Here is a 19,360-nt window from a genome sequence, read left to right on the forward strand (position 1 = left end):
GGCGCGCGCGAGAGAGGAGGGGGCGCGCGCGAGAGAGGAGGGGGCGCGCGCGAGAGAGGAGGGGGCGCGCGCGAGAGAGGAGGGGGCGCGCGAGAGAGAGGAGGGGGCGCGCGAGAGAGAGGAGGGGGCGCGCGAGAGAGAGGAGGGGGCGCGCGAGAGAGAGGAGGGGGCGCGCGAGAGAGACGAGGGGGCGCGCGAGAGAGACGAGGGGGCGCGCGAGAGAGACGAGGGGGCGCGCGAGAGAGACGAGGGGGCGCGCGAGAGAGACGAGGGGGCGCGCGAGAGAGAAGAGGGGGCGCGCGAGAGAGAAGAGGGGGCGCGCGAGAGAGAAGAGGGGGCGCGCGAGAGAGAAGAGGGGGCGCGCGAGAGAGAAGAGGGGGCGCGCGAGGGAGAGAGAAGGCACGCGAGGGAGAGAGAAGGCACGCGAGGGAGAGAGAAGGCACGCGAGGGAGAGAGAAGGCACGCGAGGGAGAGAGAAGGCACGCGAGGGAGAGAGAAGGCACGCGAGGGAGAGAGAAGGCACGCGAGGGAGAGAGAAGGCACGCGAGGGAGAGAGAAGGCACGCGAGGGAGAGAGAAGGCACGCGAGGGAGAGAGAAGGCACGCGAGGGAGAGAGAAGGCACGCGAGGGAGAGAGAAGGCACGCGAGGGAGAGAGAAGGCACGCGAGGGAGAGAAGGCACGCGAGGGAGAGAGAAGGCACGCGAGGGAGAGAGAAGGCACGCGAGGGAGAGAGAAGGCCTGCGAGGGAGAGAGAAGGCACGCGAGGGAGAGAGAAGGCGCGTGAGAGAGAGGGCATGCAAGGGAGAGGGCCTGAGAGAAGGCACGCGAGAGCGAGTGCGAGAAAGAGGTTGCATGAGAGGAGACGCACGCAAAAGAGAGTGCGCAAGAGGGAGTGCCTGTCCGTGAAAGAGAGCGACATGCCATGTGGGAAAGGACGCAGGTGAGTGAGAGTGCCCGAGAGCACCAAGACCGCCTACTTCCACCTCCGTAACATCGCCAGACTCCGCTCCTGTCTCAGCTTACCTGCTGCTGAAACCCTCATCCATGTGTTTATTACCTCTAGATTTGACTGTTCCAATGCACTCCTGGCCGGTCTCCCATCTTCCACCCTCCATAAACTTAAACTCATCCAAAACTCTGCTGCCAGTCTCCTAACTCACATCAAGTCACATTCACCCATCATCCCTGTGCTCGCTGACCTACATTGGCTCCCAGTTAAGCAATGCCTCCATTTTAAAATTCTCATCCTTGTTTTCAAATCCCTCATGGCCTCGCCCCATCCGATCTCTGTAACTTCCTCCAAGCCCTACAACCCTGGGACATATCTGCGCTCCTCCAATTCTGATGATGTGGAATCTGTATGGGTATAACTGAGAAATACCAAGGGGCAGAAAACGTTACTGGGAGTGGTATATAGATCTCCAAACAGTAATGCAGAGGTTGGGGATGGCATTAAAAGGGAAATTAGAGAAGCGTGCAATAAGGGCACAGCAGTCATCATGGGCGACTTTAATCGACATACAGATTGGGCTAACCAAATTAGTAACAATACTGTGGAGGAGGAATTCCTGGAGTGTTTACGGGATGGTTTCCTGGACCAATATGTCGAGGAACCAACTAGAGATCAGGCCATCTTAGACTGGGTATTATGTAATGAGAAAGGATTAATTAGCAATCTTGTTGTATGAGGCCCCTTGGCTCGGAGCGATCATAATATGATAGAATTCTTCATTAAGATGGAGAGTGAAGTAGTTGACTCAGAGACTAGGGTCCTGAATTTAAATAAAGGAAACTACGATGGTATGAGGCGCGAGTTGGGTAGGATAGATTGGGGAATGTCACTCAAAGGGTTGACGGTGGATAGGCAATGGCAAACATTCAAAGACTGCATGGATGAACTACAGAATTTGTTCATCCCAGTTTGGCATAAAAATAAAACAAAAAAGGTGACTCAACCGTGGCTAACAAGGGAAATTAGGGATAGCATAAGATGCAAGGAGAGGACATATAAATTGGTCAGAAAAAGCAGTAAACCTGAAGATTGGGAGCAGTTTAGGATTCGACAAAGGAGGACAAAGGGATTAATTAAGAAGGGGAAAATAGAGTATGAGAGTAAGCTTGCAGGGAACATAAAAACTGACTGTAAAAGCTTTTATAAATATGTGAAGAGAAAAAGATTGAAGTCACGCGTAGGTCCCTTGCAGTCAGAATCAGGGGAATTAATAATGGGGAACAAAGAAATGGCTGACCAATTAAATACATATTTTGGTTCTGTCTTCACAAAGGAGGACACAAATAACCTCCCAGAGATGTCAGGGAACATAGGGTCTGATGAAAGGGAGGAACTGAAAGAAATCAGTATTTGTAGGGAAATGGTGTTAGGGAAATTGATGGGATTGAAGGCCGATAAATCCCCAGGACCTGATAATCTACATCCTAGGGTACTTAAGGAAGTGGCCCTAGAAATAGTAGATGCATTGCTGATCATCTTCCAACATTCAATGGAATATGGAACAGTACCCATGGATTGGAGGGTAGCTAATGTTACCCCACTATTCAAAAAAGGTGGTAGAGAGAAAACGGGGAATTACAGACCCGTAAGCCTGACATCGGTAGTGGGGAAAATGCTAGAGTCCATGATAAAAGATGTAATAGCAGAGCACTTGGAAAACAGTGACAGGATCGGACAAAGTCAACATGGATTTACAAAAGGTAAATCGTGCTCGACTAATCTACTGGAATTTTTTGAGGATGTAACTGGTAAAATAGATAAGGGAGAACCAGTGGATGTGGTGTATTCGGACTTTCAAAAGGCTTTCGATAAGGTCCCGCATAAGAGATTAGCGTGTAAAGTTAAGGCACATGGGATTGGGGGCAAGGTATTGACTTGAATAGAGAACTGGTTGGCAAACAGAAAGCAAAGAGTTGGAATAAACGGGTCTTTTTCCGAGTGGCAGGCAGTGACTCGTGGGGTCCGCAGGGATCGGTCCTTGGACCCCAGCTATTCACAATATATATTAATGATCTAGACAAGGGAACTAGATGTAATATCTCCAAGTTTGCAGGTGACACAAAGCTGGGTGGGCGTGTGTGCTGTGAGGAGGATGCCGAGAAACTCCAGGATGATTTGGACAGGTTGGGTGATTGGGCAGAAGCATGGCAGATGCAATATAACGTGGATAAATGCGAGGTTATCCACTTTGGTGTCAAAAACAGGAAGGCAGATTATTATCTGAATGGCAATAGATTGGGAGAAGGGGAAGTGCACCAGTCGCTGAAGGTAAGCATGCAGGTGCAGCAGGCGGTTAAGAAGGCAAATGGTATGTTGGCCTTCGTAGCGAGAGGGTTCGAGTACAGGAACAAGGATGTCTTGCTGCAGTTGTACAGGGCCTTGGTGAGACCACATCTTGAGTATTGTGTGCAGTTTTGGTCACCTTATCTGAGGAAGGATGTTCTTGCCATGGAGGGAGTTCAGCGAAGAATCACCAGGCTGATACCTGGGATGGCAGGAATGACGTATGAGGAGAGATTGGGTCGATTGGGCTTATACTCGCTGGAGTTTAGAAGAATGAGAGGGGATCTCATTGAAACTTATAAAATTATGACAGGACTGGACAGACTAGATGCAGGAAGGATGTTCCCGATGGTCGGGGAGTCCAGAACCAGGGGTCACAGTCTAAGGGTAAGGGGTAAGCCATTTAGGACAGAAATGAGGAGGAATTTCTTCACCCAGAGAGTGGTGCACCTGTGGAATTCTCTACCACAGAAGGCAGTAGAGGCCAATTCATTAAATATATTCAAGAAGGAGTTGGATATATTTCTTAAGGCTAAAGGGATCAAGGGATATGGGGAGAAAGCAGGGACAGGGTACTGAATTTGGATGATCAGCCATGATCGCATTGAATGGCGGAGCAGGCTCGGGGGGCCGAATGGCCTACTCCTGCTCCTATCTTATATGTTTCCATGTTTCTTGCCTTTTCCTTATCCCCGATTTTCATCACTCCTCCATTGGCGGCCGTGCCTTCAGCTGCCGAGGCCCTAAGCTCTGGAATTCCTCCCTAAACCTCTCCGCCTCTCTCTCCTCCTTCATGTGGAGATGCCGGTGTTGGACTGGGGTGGACAAATCTAAGAAGTCACACAACACCAGGTTATAGTCCAACAGCTTTATTTGAAATCACAAGCTTTCGGAGTGCTGCTCCTTCATCGGGTGAAGTGAAGAGTTGCATATAGGCACAGCATATATAGTCAGAGAATACTGCCAGATAATTACTGGTAATCTTTCTAACTGCCCTTTATCACACCTCAGCAGAGAGATAATCACAGCAATCAAAGGTGTGAATGGTGTCCAAACAGGTCAGTCAGGAAAACATTACATCAAAGAACAATGAGGTGGGGTCACAAGGGGTCAAATGTTGCAGATGCCGGGTCTGTATGAAAAACAAAAAACAAACAGAAAACTATTTTTTTGCTGGAAATCACAGCAGGTCCGGCCGCATCTGTGTAGAGAGAACAAGCCAACGACGACTCGAGTCTGGATGACTCTACGTCAGGTGGGGTTACATGTAACATGACATGAACCCAAGATCCCGGTTGAGGCCGTCCTCATGAGTGCGGAGCTTGGCTATCAGTTTCTGCTCGACGATTTTGCGTTGTCTTGTGTCTCGAAGGCCGCCTTGGAGAATGCTTACCCGAAGATCAGAGGCTGAATGTCCTTGACTGCTGAAGTGTTCCCCGACTGGGAGGGAACACTCCTGCCTGGTGATTGTTGTGCGGTGTCCGTTCATCCGTTGTCGCAGTGTCTGCATGGTTTCGCTGATGTACCATGCTCTGGGGCATCCTTTCCTGCAACGTATGAGGTAGACAACGTTGGCCGAGTCACATGAGTATGTACCATGTACCTGGTGGGTGGTGTCCTCACGTGTGATGATGGTATCTGTGTTGATGATCTGGCATGTCTTGCAGAGGTTGCCGTGGCAGGGTTGTGTGGTGTCGTGGTCGCTGTTCTCCTGAAAGCTGGGTAATTTGCTGCGAACGATGGTCTGTTTGAGGTTGGGCGGCTGTTTGAAGGCAAGTAGTGGAGGCGTGGGGATGACCTTAGCGAGGTGTTCGTCGTCATCGATGACATGTTGAAGACTGCGAAGAACATGGCGTAGTTTCTCCGCTCTGGGGAAGTATTGGACGATAAAGGGTATTCTGTTGGTTGTGTCCCGTGTTTGTCTTCTGAGGAGGTCTCTGCGATTTTTCGTTGTGGCCCGTCGGAACTGTCGATCGACGAGTCGAGAGTCATATCCCGTTCTTACGAGGGCGTCTTTCAGCGTCTGTAGGTGTCCATCGCGTTCCTCCTCGTGTGAGCAGATCCTGTGTATTCGCAGGGCTTGTCCATAGGGGATGGCTTCTTTAACGTGGTTAGGGTGGAAGCTGGAGAAGTGGAGCATCGTGAGGTTGTCCGTGGGCTTGCGGTAGAGTGAAGTGCTGAGGTGTCCGTCTTTGATGGAGATTCGTGTGTCCAAGAATGAAACCGATTCTGAGGAGTAGTCCATGGTGAGTTTGATGGTGGGATGGAACTTGTTGATGTTATCGTGTCGTCTTTTCAGTGATTCTTCCTATGGACCCACGGCAGGGAACACTTCAGCAGTCAAGGACATTCAGCCTCCGATCTTCGGGTAAGCATTCTCCAAGGCGGCCTTCGAGACACACAACGCAAAATCGTCAAGCAGAAACTGATAGCCAAGTTCCGCACTCAGGAGGACGGCCTCAACCGGGATCTTGGGTTCACGTCACGCTACATGTAACCCCATCTGACGTAGAGTCATCCAGATTCGAGTCGTCGTTGGCTTGTTCTCTCGACACAGATGTGGCCGGACCTGTTGTGATTTCCAGCAAAAAAAGTTTTGTGTTTGTTTTTTGTTTTTCATACAGACCCCAGCATCTGCAACATTTGACCCCTTGTGACCCCACCTCATTGTTCTTTGATGTAATGTTTTCCTGACTGACCTGTTTGGACACCATTCACACCGTTGATTGCTGTGATTATCTCTCTGCCGAGGTGTGATAAAGGGCAGTTAGAAAGATTACCTGTAATTATCTGGCAGTATTCTCTGACTATATGCAACTCTTCACTTCACCTGACGAAGGAGCAGCGCTCCGAAAGCTTGTGATTTCAAATAAAGCTGTTGGACTATAACCTGGTGTTGTGTGACTTCTTACATTTCTCCTCCTTTAAGATGCTCCTTAAAAACTACCTCTTTGACCAAGCTTTTGGTCATCTGCCTTAATATCTCCATATGTGGCTCGTAGTCAAATTTTGTTTGATAACGTTTCTGTGAAGCACTTTGGGACGTTTTATTATGTTAAAGGTGCTATATAAATACAAGTTGTTGCGCGAGAGAGAGAGGTTGCATGAGCGAGAGAGATGGCACATGAGAGAGAGGGCGTGCACAAGAGAGCGAGAACGAGTGAGAGACAGTGTTACCCCATCTGGTATAAGGAAATATAAATACGAAGACTTGAAAAATTGGGGCTTCTTTCATTATAATGCAGATTACAGGACATAATTATACAAGTGTTTAAAATTATGAAAGGATGGGACAGGGTAGATAGAAGCAGATGGTTTGCAGTTAAGAGATCTAGAACAAAGGTCCATAGACACAAATTAAATGCAAGAGATTTAGAACAGAGAGGAAGATAAATCTCTGTGCACAGAGAGTTGTGAGGCTATGGAATTCACTTCCAGGGTTAGTGACTATGTCAACAGCAAGATTATGGGATATGGGAACGGGGTGGGCAAATGTGATTAGGGCTATTTGCTCATGTAGAGGATAAACACTGACACGGACTGATTGGTTAAATGGCCTCTTTCCTTGTTGTGGTTTCTATGTATTTGCATGTGTGAGAGAGAATGCGTATATGTCAGTAAATGTGTGCACGAGTGTGAGCGAGAGAGAGAGTGTACATGAATGTGTGCGTGTCTTTACCAACTTTAAGCTTCAATTATTTCGGAAGTAAATGAAAGCAGCAAGTATTAAGAATGAACTACTTCATTTTGTCGAGGAATTCGACAGTTGAGTCTTCCTGCCAGATCGCTGACACTCCACTTGATCTGGGAACCAGGCTGCACAGATGTCCTAGTTCTCAAATGAATGAGTGTCAGTTAAGCCAGTTGGAGAATCTGTGAAAGTGTAGCTTGCTCCAGGCACACAAGGAACAAATTAAACATTTTTTTAAAGCATACAATTACTCTGAGATTTTAAAAACACTTACGATTCTGCAAAGTAGTGACTCATCATCGATTTCACATCAAAGCACAGGTCTCAAGAAGACAAAGGATGCTTTTGAAACTTACCTGCCACCAACAGGTTGTGCAACACGGGCCTTCTCTATAGGCTGCTGGTAAAGGGATTCTGCAGTCTTGTCAATTCTACACGCCTCTATGTTCAGGTACTTAAATATGTGCACTTTACCCTTTATGCAGATCTAAACATAAAAAGGAGAGATTATTTATAATCCTTAGAATGTAGTTCCAAAAATCACAGCATCAGATACTTCTAACTGCAATATGAGCACCACGTTTTAAAGTATGGTATAATCCACAAGAGTTGCAGATAAGTTACTCCTCTCTTCAAATACAATAGTGTCGAAGGGATAATTTGATGGTGTTATTCAGCGACGTAGGGCTCTGAACAATGAAGGCGCTGCTATTTTATTGAATGACATGGTGCTACAATACCATTGAATGTGATTTCAGCAAGCACACTGTACTGCCCAGCAATAAAGCACCCTATCTATCCATCATCAAGGAAGCATCAACTGTTGTATTATACCACTCCCCGTCACCCTTTCACATCCTCTTCTGGATTTTCCATGTACTTTCACACAGGCCATTCAGCTACTCGCAACAGCAAAACCAGAAAAAGCTGACAAAAGGGGGTTCAAGTCTGAATAGAACACTCGCCCTTCTGAATACTACAGCAGCAATCCTAGACCACGTCAAAAAATGTAACACTTCAGATTTTTGCATCTACTAAAACTTGGCAATTTGCTTTTAATATCCTCTTCACATTGCTGGTCACTAATTATTCCACATGCAGAAAAGCAGGTCGAATTGGGTTTCAAAATTCCAACAAAATACAGCACCAGAAAGAGGTAAATTCAGCAAGTACAGGACTAGCCTGCGAGCCCATCGGGTCTGCTTCATACACTCTCCAAGTATTCCCGCACTGCCATGGTGCCCAGGGTGAACAGTCAACACGCCAAAGTGAAAGAGACAGGACTATTTTTAGACGTCAAGTTAATTCACAAAATTCAATGTTAAAAATCAATGCAGCAACAATGCCACTAGAAATGTCACAGAATAAACACAGGTATTAGCCCCCGTTGTGACTGAAGTATGGATAACATTGGGGAAACAAAATGAGAAAGAAGCTAAGTTAGTTCAACAAGAATCTAACTGACCAGGAGGAATCTCTCCCCATTAGCTGGTAAGAGTAGTCAATACAATTCCACTAACCTAATTTGGGGGGCGGGGTGGGGGGGAAGTGAGAGGGAAGCTATTATACAAAAGCAGATGCTGGAAATCTGAAATAAAAACAGAAAATGCTGGAAATACTCAGGTCAGGCAGCTTCTGTGGAGAGAGAAACAGAGTTAACGTTTCAGGTCAATGACCTTTCATCAGAGGGAAACGATTGTAACATTGTCCTCATAACAACTTGGTGTCACATTTGATGTCCAAGGAAGCCATGCTGTCTTCACTCACCCCTGCTATTTGGCCTTGTACCTCAGCTTCATTAAAAAAGGTTGGCATCAGCAAGATTGAGTTGACATAATGAAGAATTTAAATATTATAAAAAATAAGCAGCAGAGTCTATGTCAAATCATACAGAGAACTAAAGGGCACGTAGAGATGGAGCTTTGTATATCGAGGCTGAATCACACTGCACAAGGAAGACCATCTACAAAGTAATCTAACGCTCTTCCTCATATGTTTAACCACTACACACAAAAATTCATTGACACTGTAGAGGATGATAGGTCAAAACACTTTCCATTGAGCTGTCCGATTATAATAGTGATGCTTTAGAAATTACTCTAATTGCCTTCTAGGTAATGCCAAGACAATTCTTTCTGAGCTGGCTCATGAGTGAGCAGGAGCGTAAACAGCTCTCATCCCTTCACCATGATCCCTGACCAGCTAACAAGCAACATATAATTAAATGAATTTTGAAAACCATTTAGTCAGATGCCATTTTGTAATTGGTTTGCCCAATGTTTGTTTCGCATTCAGAATTTTTTTTTTTTTTTTTTTTTTTTTGGACTTGCAGGCCTCCTTATTTGGTTTTATGTGAGTAGAACGCTGTGGCTCTGTGCACTTTGATAAAATGATTCTTCGTCGAGTTACATCAAGTGTACAGCACAGAAACAGGACAACTGGTCTATGCCGGCGTTTATACGCCCACCTTACTTAATCTCACGCTATCAGCACCCTATTCCTTTCTCCCTCATATGCTTATCTAGCTCCCCCTTAAATGCATCTATGCTATTCGCCTCAACTATTCCTTACGATAGCGCATCCTACATTCTTACGACTCTTTCGATAAAAAAGTTTCTCCCAAATTTCCTATTGGATTTATTAGTGAACATCCTATATGTCTGTGTGGAGTTTGCACATTCTCCCCGTGTTTGCGTGGGTTTTCTCCGGGTGCTCCGGTTTCCTCCCACAGTCCAAAGATGTGCGGGTTAGGTTGATTGGCTATGATAAATTGACCCTTAGTGTTAGGGGGATTAAATACGTGGGGTTACGGGGATAGGGTGGGATATGTGCTGGTGTAGGGGTTACGGGGATCGGGTGGGATATGTGTCGGTGCAGGCTCGATGGGCCGAAATGGCCTCTATCTGCACTGTGGGGTTTCTGTGATTCTGTGATTTATGACCTCTAGTTTTAGTCTCCTCCAGAAGTACAAACATTTTCTCTATGTCTACCCTATCAAAAGCTTTCATTATCTTAAAGACCTCTATTAGGTCACCCCTCAGCCTTCTCTTTTCTAGGGAGAGAGGCCCAGACTGTTCAGCCTTTCCTGATAAGTATATCCTCTCAGTTCTGGTATCATCCTTGTGAATATTTCTACACCTTTCCCCAGTGCCTCTATATCCTTTTTATAATATGGAGACCAGAACTGTGCACAGTACTCCAAATGTGCTCTAACCAAGGTTCAAACAAATTTAACATTAACCTCTCTGCTTTTCAATTCTATCCCTCTAGAAATAAAGCTTAGTGCTTGGTTTGCTATTTTTATGGCCTTATTAATCTGCGTTGCTACTTTTAGTGATGTGTGTATCTGTACCCCCAGATCCCTTTGCTCCTTTACCCTATTCAGACTCTTATTATCCAAGCAGTATGTGACCTCCTTATTCTTCCTACCAAAATGCACTGCCTCACACTTATCTATACTGAAATTCATTTGCCAATTGCACACCCATTCTGCAAGCTTATTAATGTCTTCCTGTATTTTCTCACATCCTTCATTTGTATTAACTACACCTCCCAATTTGGTGTTGTCTGCAAATTTTGAAACTGTACTTCCGATTCCAGAGTCCAAATCATTAATGTAAATTGTGAACAGTGGTCCCAGCAGATAGTTTTCCTGGGGTAAATTAAACTGATGGCATTTAGGTACAGGCTTGGATTTGGTCTCATGACTGCCTTATCTGAGTCTAAACAAACTAAAGTGGTTCTAATACCAGAAAATGAAACTTCCTAGCTCAATGTGCCAAAATAATAGAATATTTAGTCTTAAAAGTAGGAGTTTAAAATTACAAGAAACTTTAAGGTCAACTGGGCCCAACTTCAGCTTGTGCAAAATAAGATCCAAATCCCAGGTTGGTGTTCTGTTTTAAACAGAACAGAAGTAAAGGGCCAAGGGCCACTGAATCGGAAGAAGGCAAGACTGAGGGAGGTAAGTAGTTCCAGAGTTTTAAGTTCCTGGGGGAGAATGAGTTAGAGTAGGCAATGAGTAAGCATGGACTGCCTTTCAAATGGTTCCATTTTCCAGATGCTTTTCAAAAAGCTGAATTCCAGCAGGTGTTTACCCATGAAATTCCCACCAAGAAAAAGTTGTAACAGGTGAAACATGATCGACCCTAAGCAAATAGTACTTGATTTAGCAAATGTTGCAAATCAGAGGAGAAAGGCGAAGACATCATATCCCAGCAGCATGTTTTCACTTAGCATTATAAACCTTAAACATGGGAGCTTTGCTGGAAGCCGATAGGATATTCATGACTGAACAACAGAAACCTTGGAAAGTTAGATGGACACTCGGCTATTAAATGTAGGTTGTAGAATGCACCCAGCCACATCTGGCCCTCCGAATCAGACAATCAGCAATGATTTGCAGAAGGTTCAAGGAACAGTCTGCTTTAGCCTAATACAGGGGGAAGCAGAATCACTATAGTTGGCACGACACAAAGCTTAAGAATGACCTGAGTATGAGAGGAAATGACGGGAATTTACAAACAACTTGTCACCAAGGGTTTTGAAAGACCCTCAACAGTGCTACAGTTTGAGCCTCCTTCGTGCAGCTGAACTTTGGTGACCTTTTCTTCTGAAAAACATCTCGATATCTATTTCTAGTTCACCCCAATAGGCACAGTGTACTGTCTGTGGTATCTTGCACTGCCCAAATTTGGTTTTGACTTTTTGTTCTGATTTCCACACACTATCACACATTTATATAGAAAGGCTAAGATTGGATTATTTGTTATATTCTGAGTGAGCTTCTGTATGGGAATTGAATGCAGTGTGGGACCAAACAACTATTCTCCTTTACAATGCATGAAGTTGGAAAGAGCAATAACCTAATTACAGCTATAAAGAAAAAACTAAAACTCTCATCAAGGCATCTGCATGAAGTGGAATTAGCCTACACTCCATTTCTAGGGCATGGGGCCAAGACTGCTGTAATAGTTTAGCAGTCTGGTTTACAAGGACCTTGGGATAAAGAGGACATGTGTACAACTTGTTAGGGACCAATATGGACCGGTTTAACTTATCCCATGGTCTGAGTTACTGTTCACATTATTTTTTATATTTGTTCTTGGGATGTTGACATGACTAAAATAATTGCCCATCTCTAGTTGCCCTGACAAGGTGGTGATGGGCTTTATTCTTGAACCACTGCAGTCCTTGTGATGCTGGTGCTTCCACAATGGTGTTAGGTAGGGAATTCCAGGATACTGATCCAGCAGTGATATATGTCCAAGTCAAGATAGTATGTGACTTGGAGGGGAACTTGGAGGTGATGGCGTTCACACAATATTTGCCCTCTTGTACTTCTCAGTGGTGGAGATGAGAGGGTAGAGAAGTGCTGTCGAAGCAACCTTGGTGAATTGCTGCAGTGCATGTTATAGAAAGTACATACTGCAGTCAGTAGTGGAGGGGTGGGTACTGAGTCTAGTAGCAGGGGACTAATCAAGCGAGTTGCTCTGTCCTGGCTGGTGTTATTGCAGCTGCATCCGACCAGGTGAGTGGCGAGTATTCCATCACACTCCTGACTTGAGCCTTGCAGATGGTGGAGAGGCTTTGAGGGGTCAGGAGGTGAGCCATTCATCGGACAGTACCCAGCCTCTCCCCTGCTCTTGTAGCCACGGTGTTGCTATGGTTGGTCCAGTTAAGCTTCTGGTAATCCCAAGATGTTGATGGTGGGGGACCTGGTGATGGTGGTGCCGTTAAAGGTCATGGAGAGATGGCTGGGCTTTTTCTTGTTTGAGATGGTCATTACTTATGTAGTATGATGTCAGCCCAAGCCTGGACATAATTCTAGGTTCTGCTGTAGGCTGGCATGGGAAGCTTCATTATTAGAGGAGTTGTGACTGGAGCTGAACACTCTAGATTCATTAGGCCAACTCTTAACCTTACGATGCAGGAAGGTCATTGACGAAGCAGTTGAAGGTGTTTCCCTGAGGAACTCCTGTAGTGATGTCCTGGGGCTGTGATAACTAGCTCCCAATGATGACAACCACCTTCCTTTGTCAGGAATGAGGTGAACTGCGAACATTCACCAAATCCAGGATGGAGTTCTGGCTCGATGTAGGATTCAGAAGATTGTCTTCCTCTACTTCCTTCATACTTTTCCCTTCTGAATTTTGGTTTGGCTACCAGTAGAATGGCTGATTTCTATACTGTGGTGTGAGCAGTGGCTGGTATGTGTTTCACACACTGAACATAATAACCTTGATGCCTCAGGCAGCTTGACTATTCTTCAGGTTCCCAACATGCCTCAAAGTAACCATTAAACTCCTGGATTGAGTAGCTGCATGGCTTAAGCAGTACATGATGCTTTATTTCCGCGTGAAATGTGACTCGGTTGTTCTTACAGTCTCACAGAAGCCCTAACCAGAAAACGATTCTCAATTTCACCTGCAGTTGGAGTTCAATCCTTTGAGGAGCTGGAACACGAGTTATGTCTGTGGGCAGGACTGCCGCAGTCTATATGAACTTGGGGCATTTCTTTACAGTAAACCTGGCGTTCCTGATAGACCCGAGGGCTGAGCTCAACACCAGCTAGAAATCAGACAACACAAGCCGTGTTCGTGGGTGTCTGTCACTGGAAAGCATCCAACAAATTGCACACATTTTCAAACTGAGCACGGGCACAGACCAAGGTAAAGAATGATTCAACTGGAGTTAACGCACCAACTGATGTGATGCAACCAAGCAATCAAGATTTCTATTCATTTTCCACAGTCTTAACTAACACAGGGACATGGTGATGTATGTATGTTGGCTCATGTTTTGAGATTTAGAACGTAAACGTATTGAATTCAATACATAGGGTTTGTGACCCTTACTTCAACAGATTTGGTACATGCAGATCACAGACTCTTCGATACACATGCACTAATGTACACACAGACACAGGTTATTGTAGTGCTGGAGCGGGTGCCATTAGGTCTCAGGATGTTGGCATACAATTTCTAGTATCATTAGGACTACAGGAGCTGGAACCAAATTCTTCCCAGGCGAAATGACGACCTGTTAGTTCCAACCATCAGTTCCATGCAAGCACTGAATGGCCTCAGCAGCATGGTACACTGCCTGTGCCCAAAACCATTTCAAAGGAAATTTAGAACGTCTTTTTAAAACGACTGACCTGTGCTGGTGGAGACTGCAATGGATTATTAGCCATTTCTATTATCTGTAAATGCCTCATGTTCCTGTAGCAGATTGGTATCGACACGACCTTATTACAGGAAAAGTTTAATTTCACAAGAGGGAGGTCTGCTAGCTCTGCAGGAAAAAAATCAAATGGATTTAGTTTTTTTTAAAAATTATTTCGCTGTTTGTTGTAGAAATAAGTAAGATATTGAGAAGTTCAAAAACAGTTTCACCCTCTGGCAAACTCTGCAGATAATTTCGCCTGATGTTCAACTCTCTGAGTGACTGAAGTTGTCCTATCTGTTGTGGCAAAGCTGTAATTTCATTGCAGCTCACATCCTGAATATTAAAAAGAAGCAAAAACAAAGTAACCATTAGTGTTCTTTCTGAAAATTACTATCTGATTCCATAAAGAGCTACATGCTACTAAATTATACAGGAACCACAATCAAATGCAGTTAAAGAGCACACAATGCTAATCTCTCTATCACATTGAGAGTGAATGCATAAGAGAGAGATAATGCACAACAGAGACAGACGGAGAGTGCATGAGATAGAGTGCCGAGAGAGTACATGAAGGACAGCAAAGGAGAGAGTGCACAGGAGAAAGAATGCACGAGAACGCACACTAGAACGCATATAGATAGAAGAGATTATATAGTGCCTTTCATGACCTCAGGACTTCCCAAAGCACTTTACAGACAATGAAGTATTTTTGAAGTGTAGTCACTGTTGTAATGTAGGAAACGCAGAGCAAGATCCTGTTGTGTATGTAACCTGTTCCACCTTAAGAGAGCTTAAGCCTGTTCCACCTTAAGAGATGTACTACTTTCTCAGGCTGCTGTAGACGTAATACCGGGGGTGAACACACCGGTATATAAGCACTGTGCAGTAATCTTGTATTCAGTATAGTCCCTACCTCCAACCAGTAAAGACCTGTTTGAGTTATACATAGATACATAGATACATAGAAGATAGGAGCAGGAGTAGGCCATTCGGCCCTTCGTGCCTGCTCCGCCATTCGATGAGATCATGGCTGATCCTTTAATTCAGTATCCCGTCCCCGCCTTCTCTCCGTAACCCTTAACCCCTTTTGCCCGTAGAAATACATCTAATTCCCTCTTAAATATATTTAATGAGCTGGCGTACACTGCCCTCTGTGGCAATGAGTTCCACAGGTTCACCACTCTCTGAGTGAAGAAATTCCCCCTCATCTCTGTCCTAAATGGTTTAGCCCTTATCCTTAAATTATGTCCTCTAGTTCTGTTCTCACCCGCCAAGGGAAACATTCCTTCTGCATCCAGTCTGTCTAGACCTGTCAGAATTTTATACACTTCTATGAGGTCCCCTCTCAATCTTCTAAACTCCAGTGTGTACATCCCTAAACTACATAGTCTCTCCTCATAGGTCATTCCCGCCATTCCTGGTATCAGCCTGGTGAATCGCCGCTGCACCCCCTCCATGGCAAGAACATCCTTCCTCAGATGAGGCGACCAAAACTGTACACAGTACTCGAGGTGTGGTCTCACCAGTGCCCTGTACAGCTGCAGCAAGGTATCCCTGTTTAAGTCTTTGTGTTAATTGTTCAATACAATACACATACTTAACACTGGCGACGAGTCAGGTTCTTACCCTGCGGCAGTTATTCCACGGCGGTTGAAGAGAGGTTTCAAACCTCACCACTCACCACCCCACTGGAAGCGACAGGCATTAGGACCCTGAAGCCTCCATCAGCTTGTGAACCGGAGTAGAAGACAGGACTGGGGAAGAGAGAGGTACAGGGCGATAGCGATCGGCAGATAAGGGCCAGGCCGCTTTGAAGTGAGGGGCGCAGCCGGGCCATCGATCGCAAGCACTGATAAGGGCCGGGCCGTTTTCAAGTGCGAGGCGCAGCCGGGCCATCGATCGAAATCCCTGATAAGGGCCGCACTCGGGCTGAAAGGCGCAGCGTCGGCAGACACTGAAGGCGCGAGAGCCGCGGTGAAAAGCGCGGGCCATCGATCGCGGCGGAGATAAGGGCCGCACTCGGGGGCTGAAGGGAGACGGCGTCGGGGGGACGGGTGAAGACCGCCAAGCGCGGGAAAACCGCCATTTTGTGGGCGGAGGACGACGGCAAGAGCGGGAAGCCGCCATCTTGGATAGCAAAAAAAAATATCTGAGAAATTGCAAATCTGATAAAGTACTACAATGCCTAAACACGGGAATATTAGCAACTTTGATAGTGACATCGAAGATTGGGCCATATATGTTGAACGAGTTAAAAATTATTGTAAGGCCAATAAAATTCGTGAGGCTGATAAAGCTCTAACATTATTAAATTTAATGGGTGCGAAGACATACGGGCAATTGAAACACCTGTTATCACCAGATGAACCGGCGGATAAGACGTTCGATGAGATTGTTACTGTCCTGAAAGATCATCTAAACCCCACGCCGCTGATGCTAGCGGAACGATTTAAATTTTACGACAGAAGGCAGCTACAGCATGAAAGCAATGCTGAATATTTGCTGGAATTGCGTAAATTAGCGAAATATTGCCAGTTTCGAACGGGACTGACAGATGCACTACGAGACAAATTTGTGTGTGGTTTATTTAAACAGGATACACAAAAGCGACTGCTCGAGGAGAATGAGCTGACGCTTGAGAAGGCGGTCACTATGGCAGCAGCACACGAAGCCGCAGCGAGAGGCACGGCAGTAATGCAGCTACGGTCACCGGAGCTCAGTACACACAAATTGGGTGTGAGTTCTGGCAAATGTTATCGTTGTGGAAAGACAACGCATGATCAGAACCAGTGTTGGTTTAAAAACCAAGAATGCAGAACTTGTGGTAGGCTTGGACACATAGCTAGAGTATGCAGGTCAGGGAAGAAGACCAGCAACAAGAAGTCACCGCAAGGAAAATACGCAAAAGTACACAAGGTGGCCGAACAGGAGTCCGATTCAGACGCTAGCAGTAATGAACTGGCTGGCTTAAGCAGTATTGAACTGGCTAGCTTAAGAGTACTCAACGTTGGTAAGGGTGCAGACCTCCAGACAATTTGGGTTACTCTTCAGATAGAAGGAGTCCAAGTAAAAATGGAATTGGACACTGGATCGGCATTGTCGGTCATGAATAAGAAAGATTACAGAAGGTTATTCCAACATATTCCCCTACAGGATACGGAGATTATATTGACAACCTACACGGGGCAGAGAGTGTACCCCATCGGGACAATAAAGGTTGCAGTGGCCAACAAGGGCGAAGGAAGTCAAATAATGGACTTATATGTGCTACCGGAGGGAGGTCCACCACTACTAGGCCGGGAGTGGTTTAGAAACATAAATATGGACTGGCATTCGCTAAAAGCCATAAAGAGTGAGAACTCGGTGCAGATAATCAGCCCAGACTCTAGAACTGATGATGGTAAGACCAACCCATGTGCAAAAGACAAAGTTTCAGCACAGAATTCCACTGAGCAACAACATAGTTTAACAGAGAATTCTGAGTCTGTCAAGTCTACTGATATGCACATTTTTGAGGGACACTGGGCTCAAACTCAACTCCATTTCAAACTACAACAGCAATTAGAACAAATGATTCGCCGTTTTGAGCAAGAGATGAATGAAATAAAAAAGTTCTTTGTTACAGAGTGGGAGAATCTGGAAAGGCAACAGAAGCAACTGATGGAGAAAATGGAGCAGGAGCACACCAACCATCTGCGCGAGGAGGCCGAACGAATCAAAGCTGATTCAGGTTCTGAAGGTGCGTGCCATAATCTGGTGTCAGAAGAGTTAACGGTCAGCCAACTCCTTCATATGCTGAGGGACAAGACTCTGAAATGGGAAAAACTTGAACACGAGCTGCGATCTTCAAAGGAAAAGGGTTCGGAGCTCTCAAAAGTCATTGAGATGGCTGATGTGACGACACAGACTGAAACGACTGCAACAGAGCAGCCATTGGATGCCAAAAGTACGCTGACTCACGTCAATGTAGAACAACAGACCGCTGAAACAGCTGCTCCGGTAGAGGGACTGCATAGTCCGAGCAATCAATCTCCAAAGGAAGTTGAAGTATTAAAATCACAAATGAGGTCACTAGTAAACGACTTGCTGAAAGCCCAGAAAAAGCTGGATGCAGAGGTACACATGAAGAAGTCTCTTCAGGAAAGATGTCTGGATTTGGAACAAGAGCTGGCTAACGTCCAGCTGGGTATGGAGGAAATAGACGACCCTCTCGCTGGCCTAGCTCAGGACGACACCGAATATTACCATGACCTGTCGGACGACTCCGAATATTACGATGTCCTGTCCTGCCCAGCTTGTAACTTCGACCCCCAAAGTGCAGAAATCATGGAGGAGCACCAAAAGTCTACGGAACATCGGAAGAAGGTGGCTCTACTACGGGAAGTAAGAGAGATAGAGAAGGAACAGCAGTCGGATAGCGTCCAGTTGGGTAAGGAAGAAGTAGAAGGGCCTCTCGACCTGTTGAGTGATAGTGAATACTACGAGGATGTGGTATGCCCAAATTGTGATGGAAACTCCCAAAGTGCTGAAATCCGGAGGAAGCACTTAAGGTCTAAAGAACATAGAGAGTTGGTAGCATTACAGCTGTCCGCCGAGAAGATGGGAACGACAAGAGTTGTAAAAAGGCAGAAAAGAAAAAGAAGAGGCCGAAAATAATAATTGTTTAAAATATTGTTACTTCTACTACCTCCGGCCGAACACTACGAAAAGATGCTGTCTGGAACGAATTAAGATCAGAGACTGAATTTACGAACTGTTCCCACAGAGACTGAACCTGTAAACTGTTCCCACTAAGAGTATGTTGCAACTGTTCGTAGAGATTGAATCTGTGAACTGTTTTCCGCAGAGACTGAATCTGTGATATGTTACGTTAAACATGAAGTTATATATGTATATATGTTATTACGTTATGTTAAATGGGGGGGATGACTATAAAGCTAAGAAGGGAGGAGTGTTGTGTATGTAACCTGTTCCACCTTAAGAGAGCTTAAGCCTGTTCCACCTTAAGAGATGTACTACTTTCTCAGGCTGCTGTAGACGTAATACCGGGGGTGAACACACCGGTATATAAGCACTGTGCAGTAATCTTGTATTCAGTATAGTCCCTACCTCCAACCAGTAAAGACCTGTTTGAGTTATACGTTTAAGTCTTTGTGTTAATTGTTCAATACAATACACATACTTAACAGATCCCACAAACAGC

At 45.5% G+C, this 19,360-nt stretch overlaps 1 protein-coding gene across 6 annotated transcripts in view; it reads right to left on the minus strand.

The window, feature by feature from the left end:
• Positions 1-19,360, minus strand: part of lrch1 (leucine-rich repeats and calponin homology (CH) domain containing 1) — a 247,116-nt gene that overhangs the window by 95,740 nt on the left and 132,016 nt on the right. For all 6 annotated transcript variants that reach the window (XR_015080796.1, XR_015080797.1, XR_015080795.1 and 3 more), the window contains exons 4-6: positions 14,385-14,490; positions 14,147-14,283; positions 7,344-7,474 (exon numbers count right to left, since the gene is read on the minus strand). Coding sequence is in view for 2 of the 6 variants with exons in the window: in XM_086006477.1 (XP_085862603.1) it covers positions 7,344-7,474; positions 14,147-14,283; positions 14,385-14,490 (374 nt within the window). In the remaining 4 variants the exon portion in view is untranslated. The remainder of the gene's footprint in view (positions 1-7,343; positions 7,475-14,146; positions 14,284-14,384; positions 14,491-19,360) is intronic.

Source organism: Somniosus microcephalus, chromosome 14 (genome assembly GCF_052327205.1).
Source record: "Somniosus microcephalus isolate GS21.2 chromosome 14, FLI_Smic_1.0, whole genome shotgun sequence".
In the NCBI taxonomy this organism is placed as follows: Eukaryota; Metazoa; Chordata; class Chondrichthyes; order Squaliformes; family Somniosidae; genus Somniosus; species Somniosus microcephalus.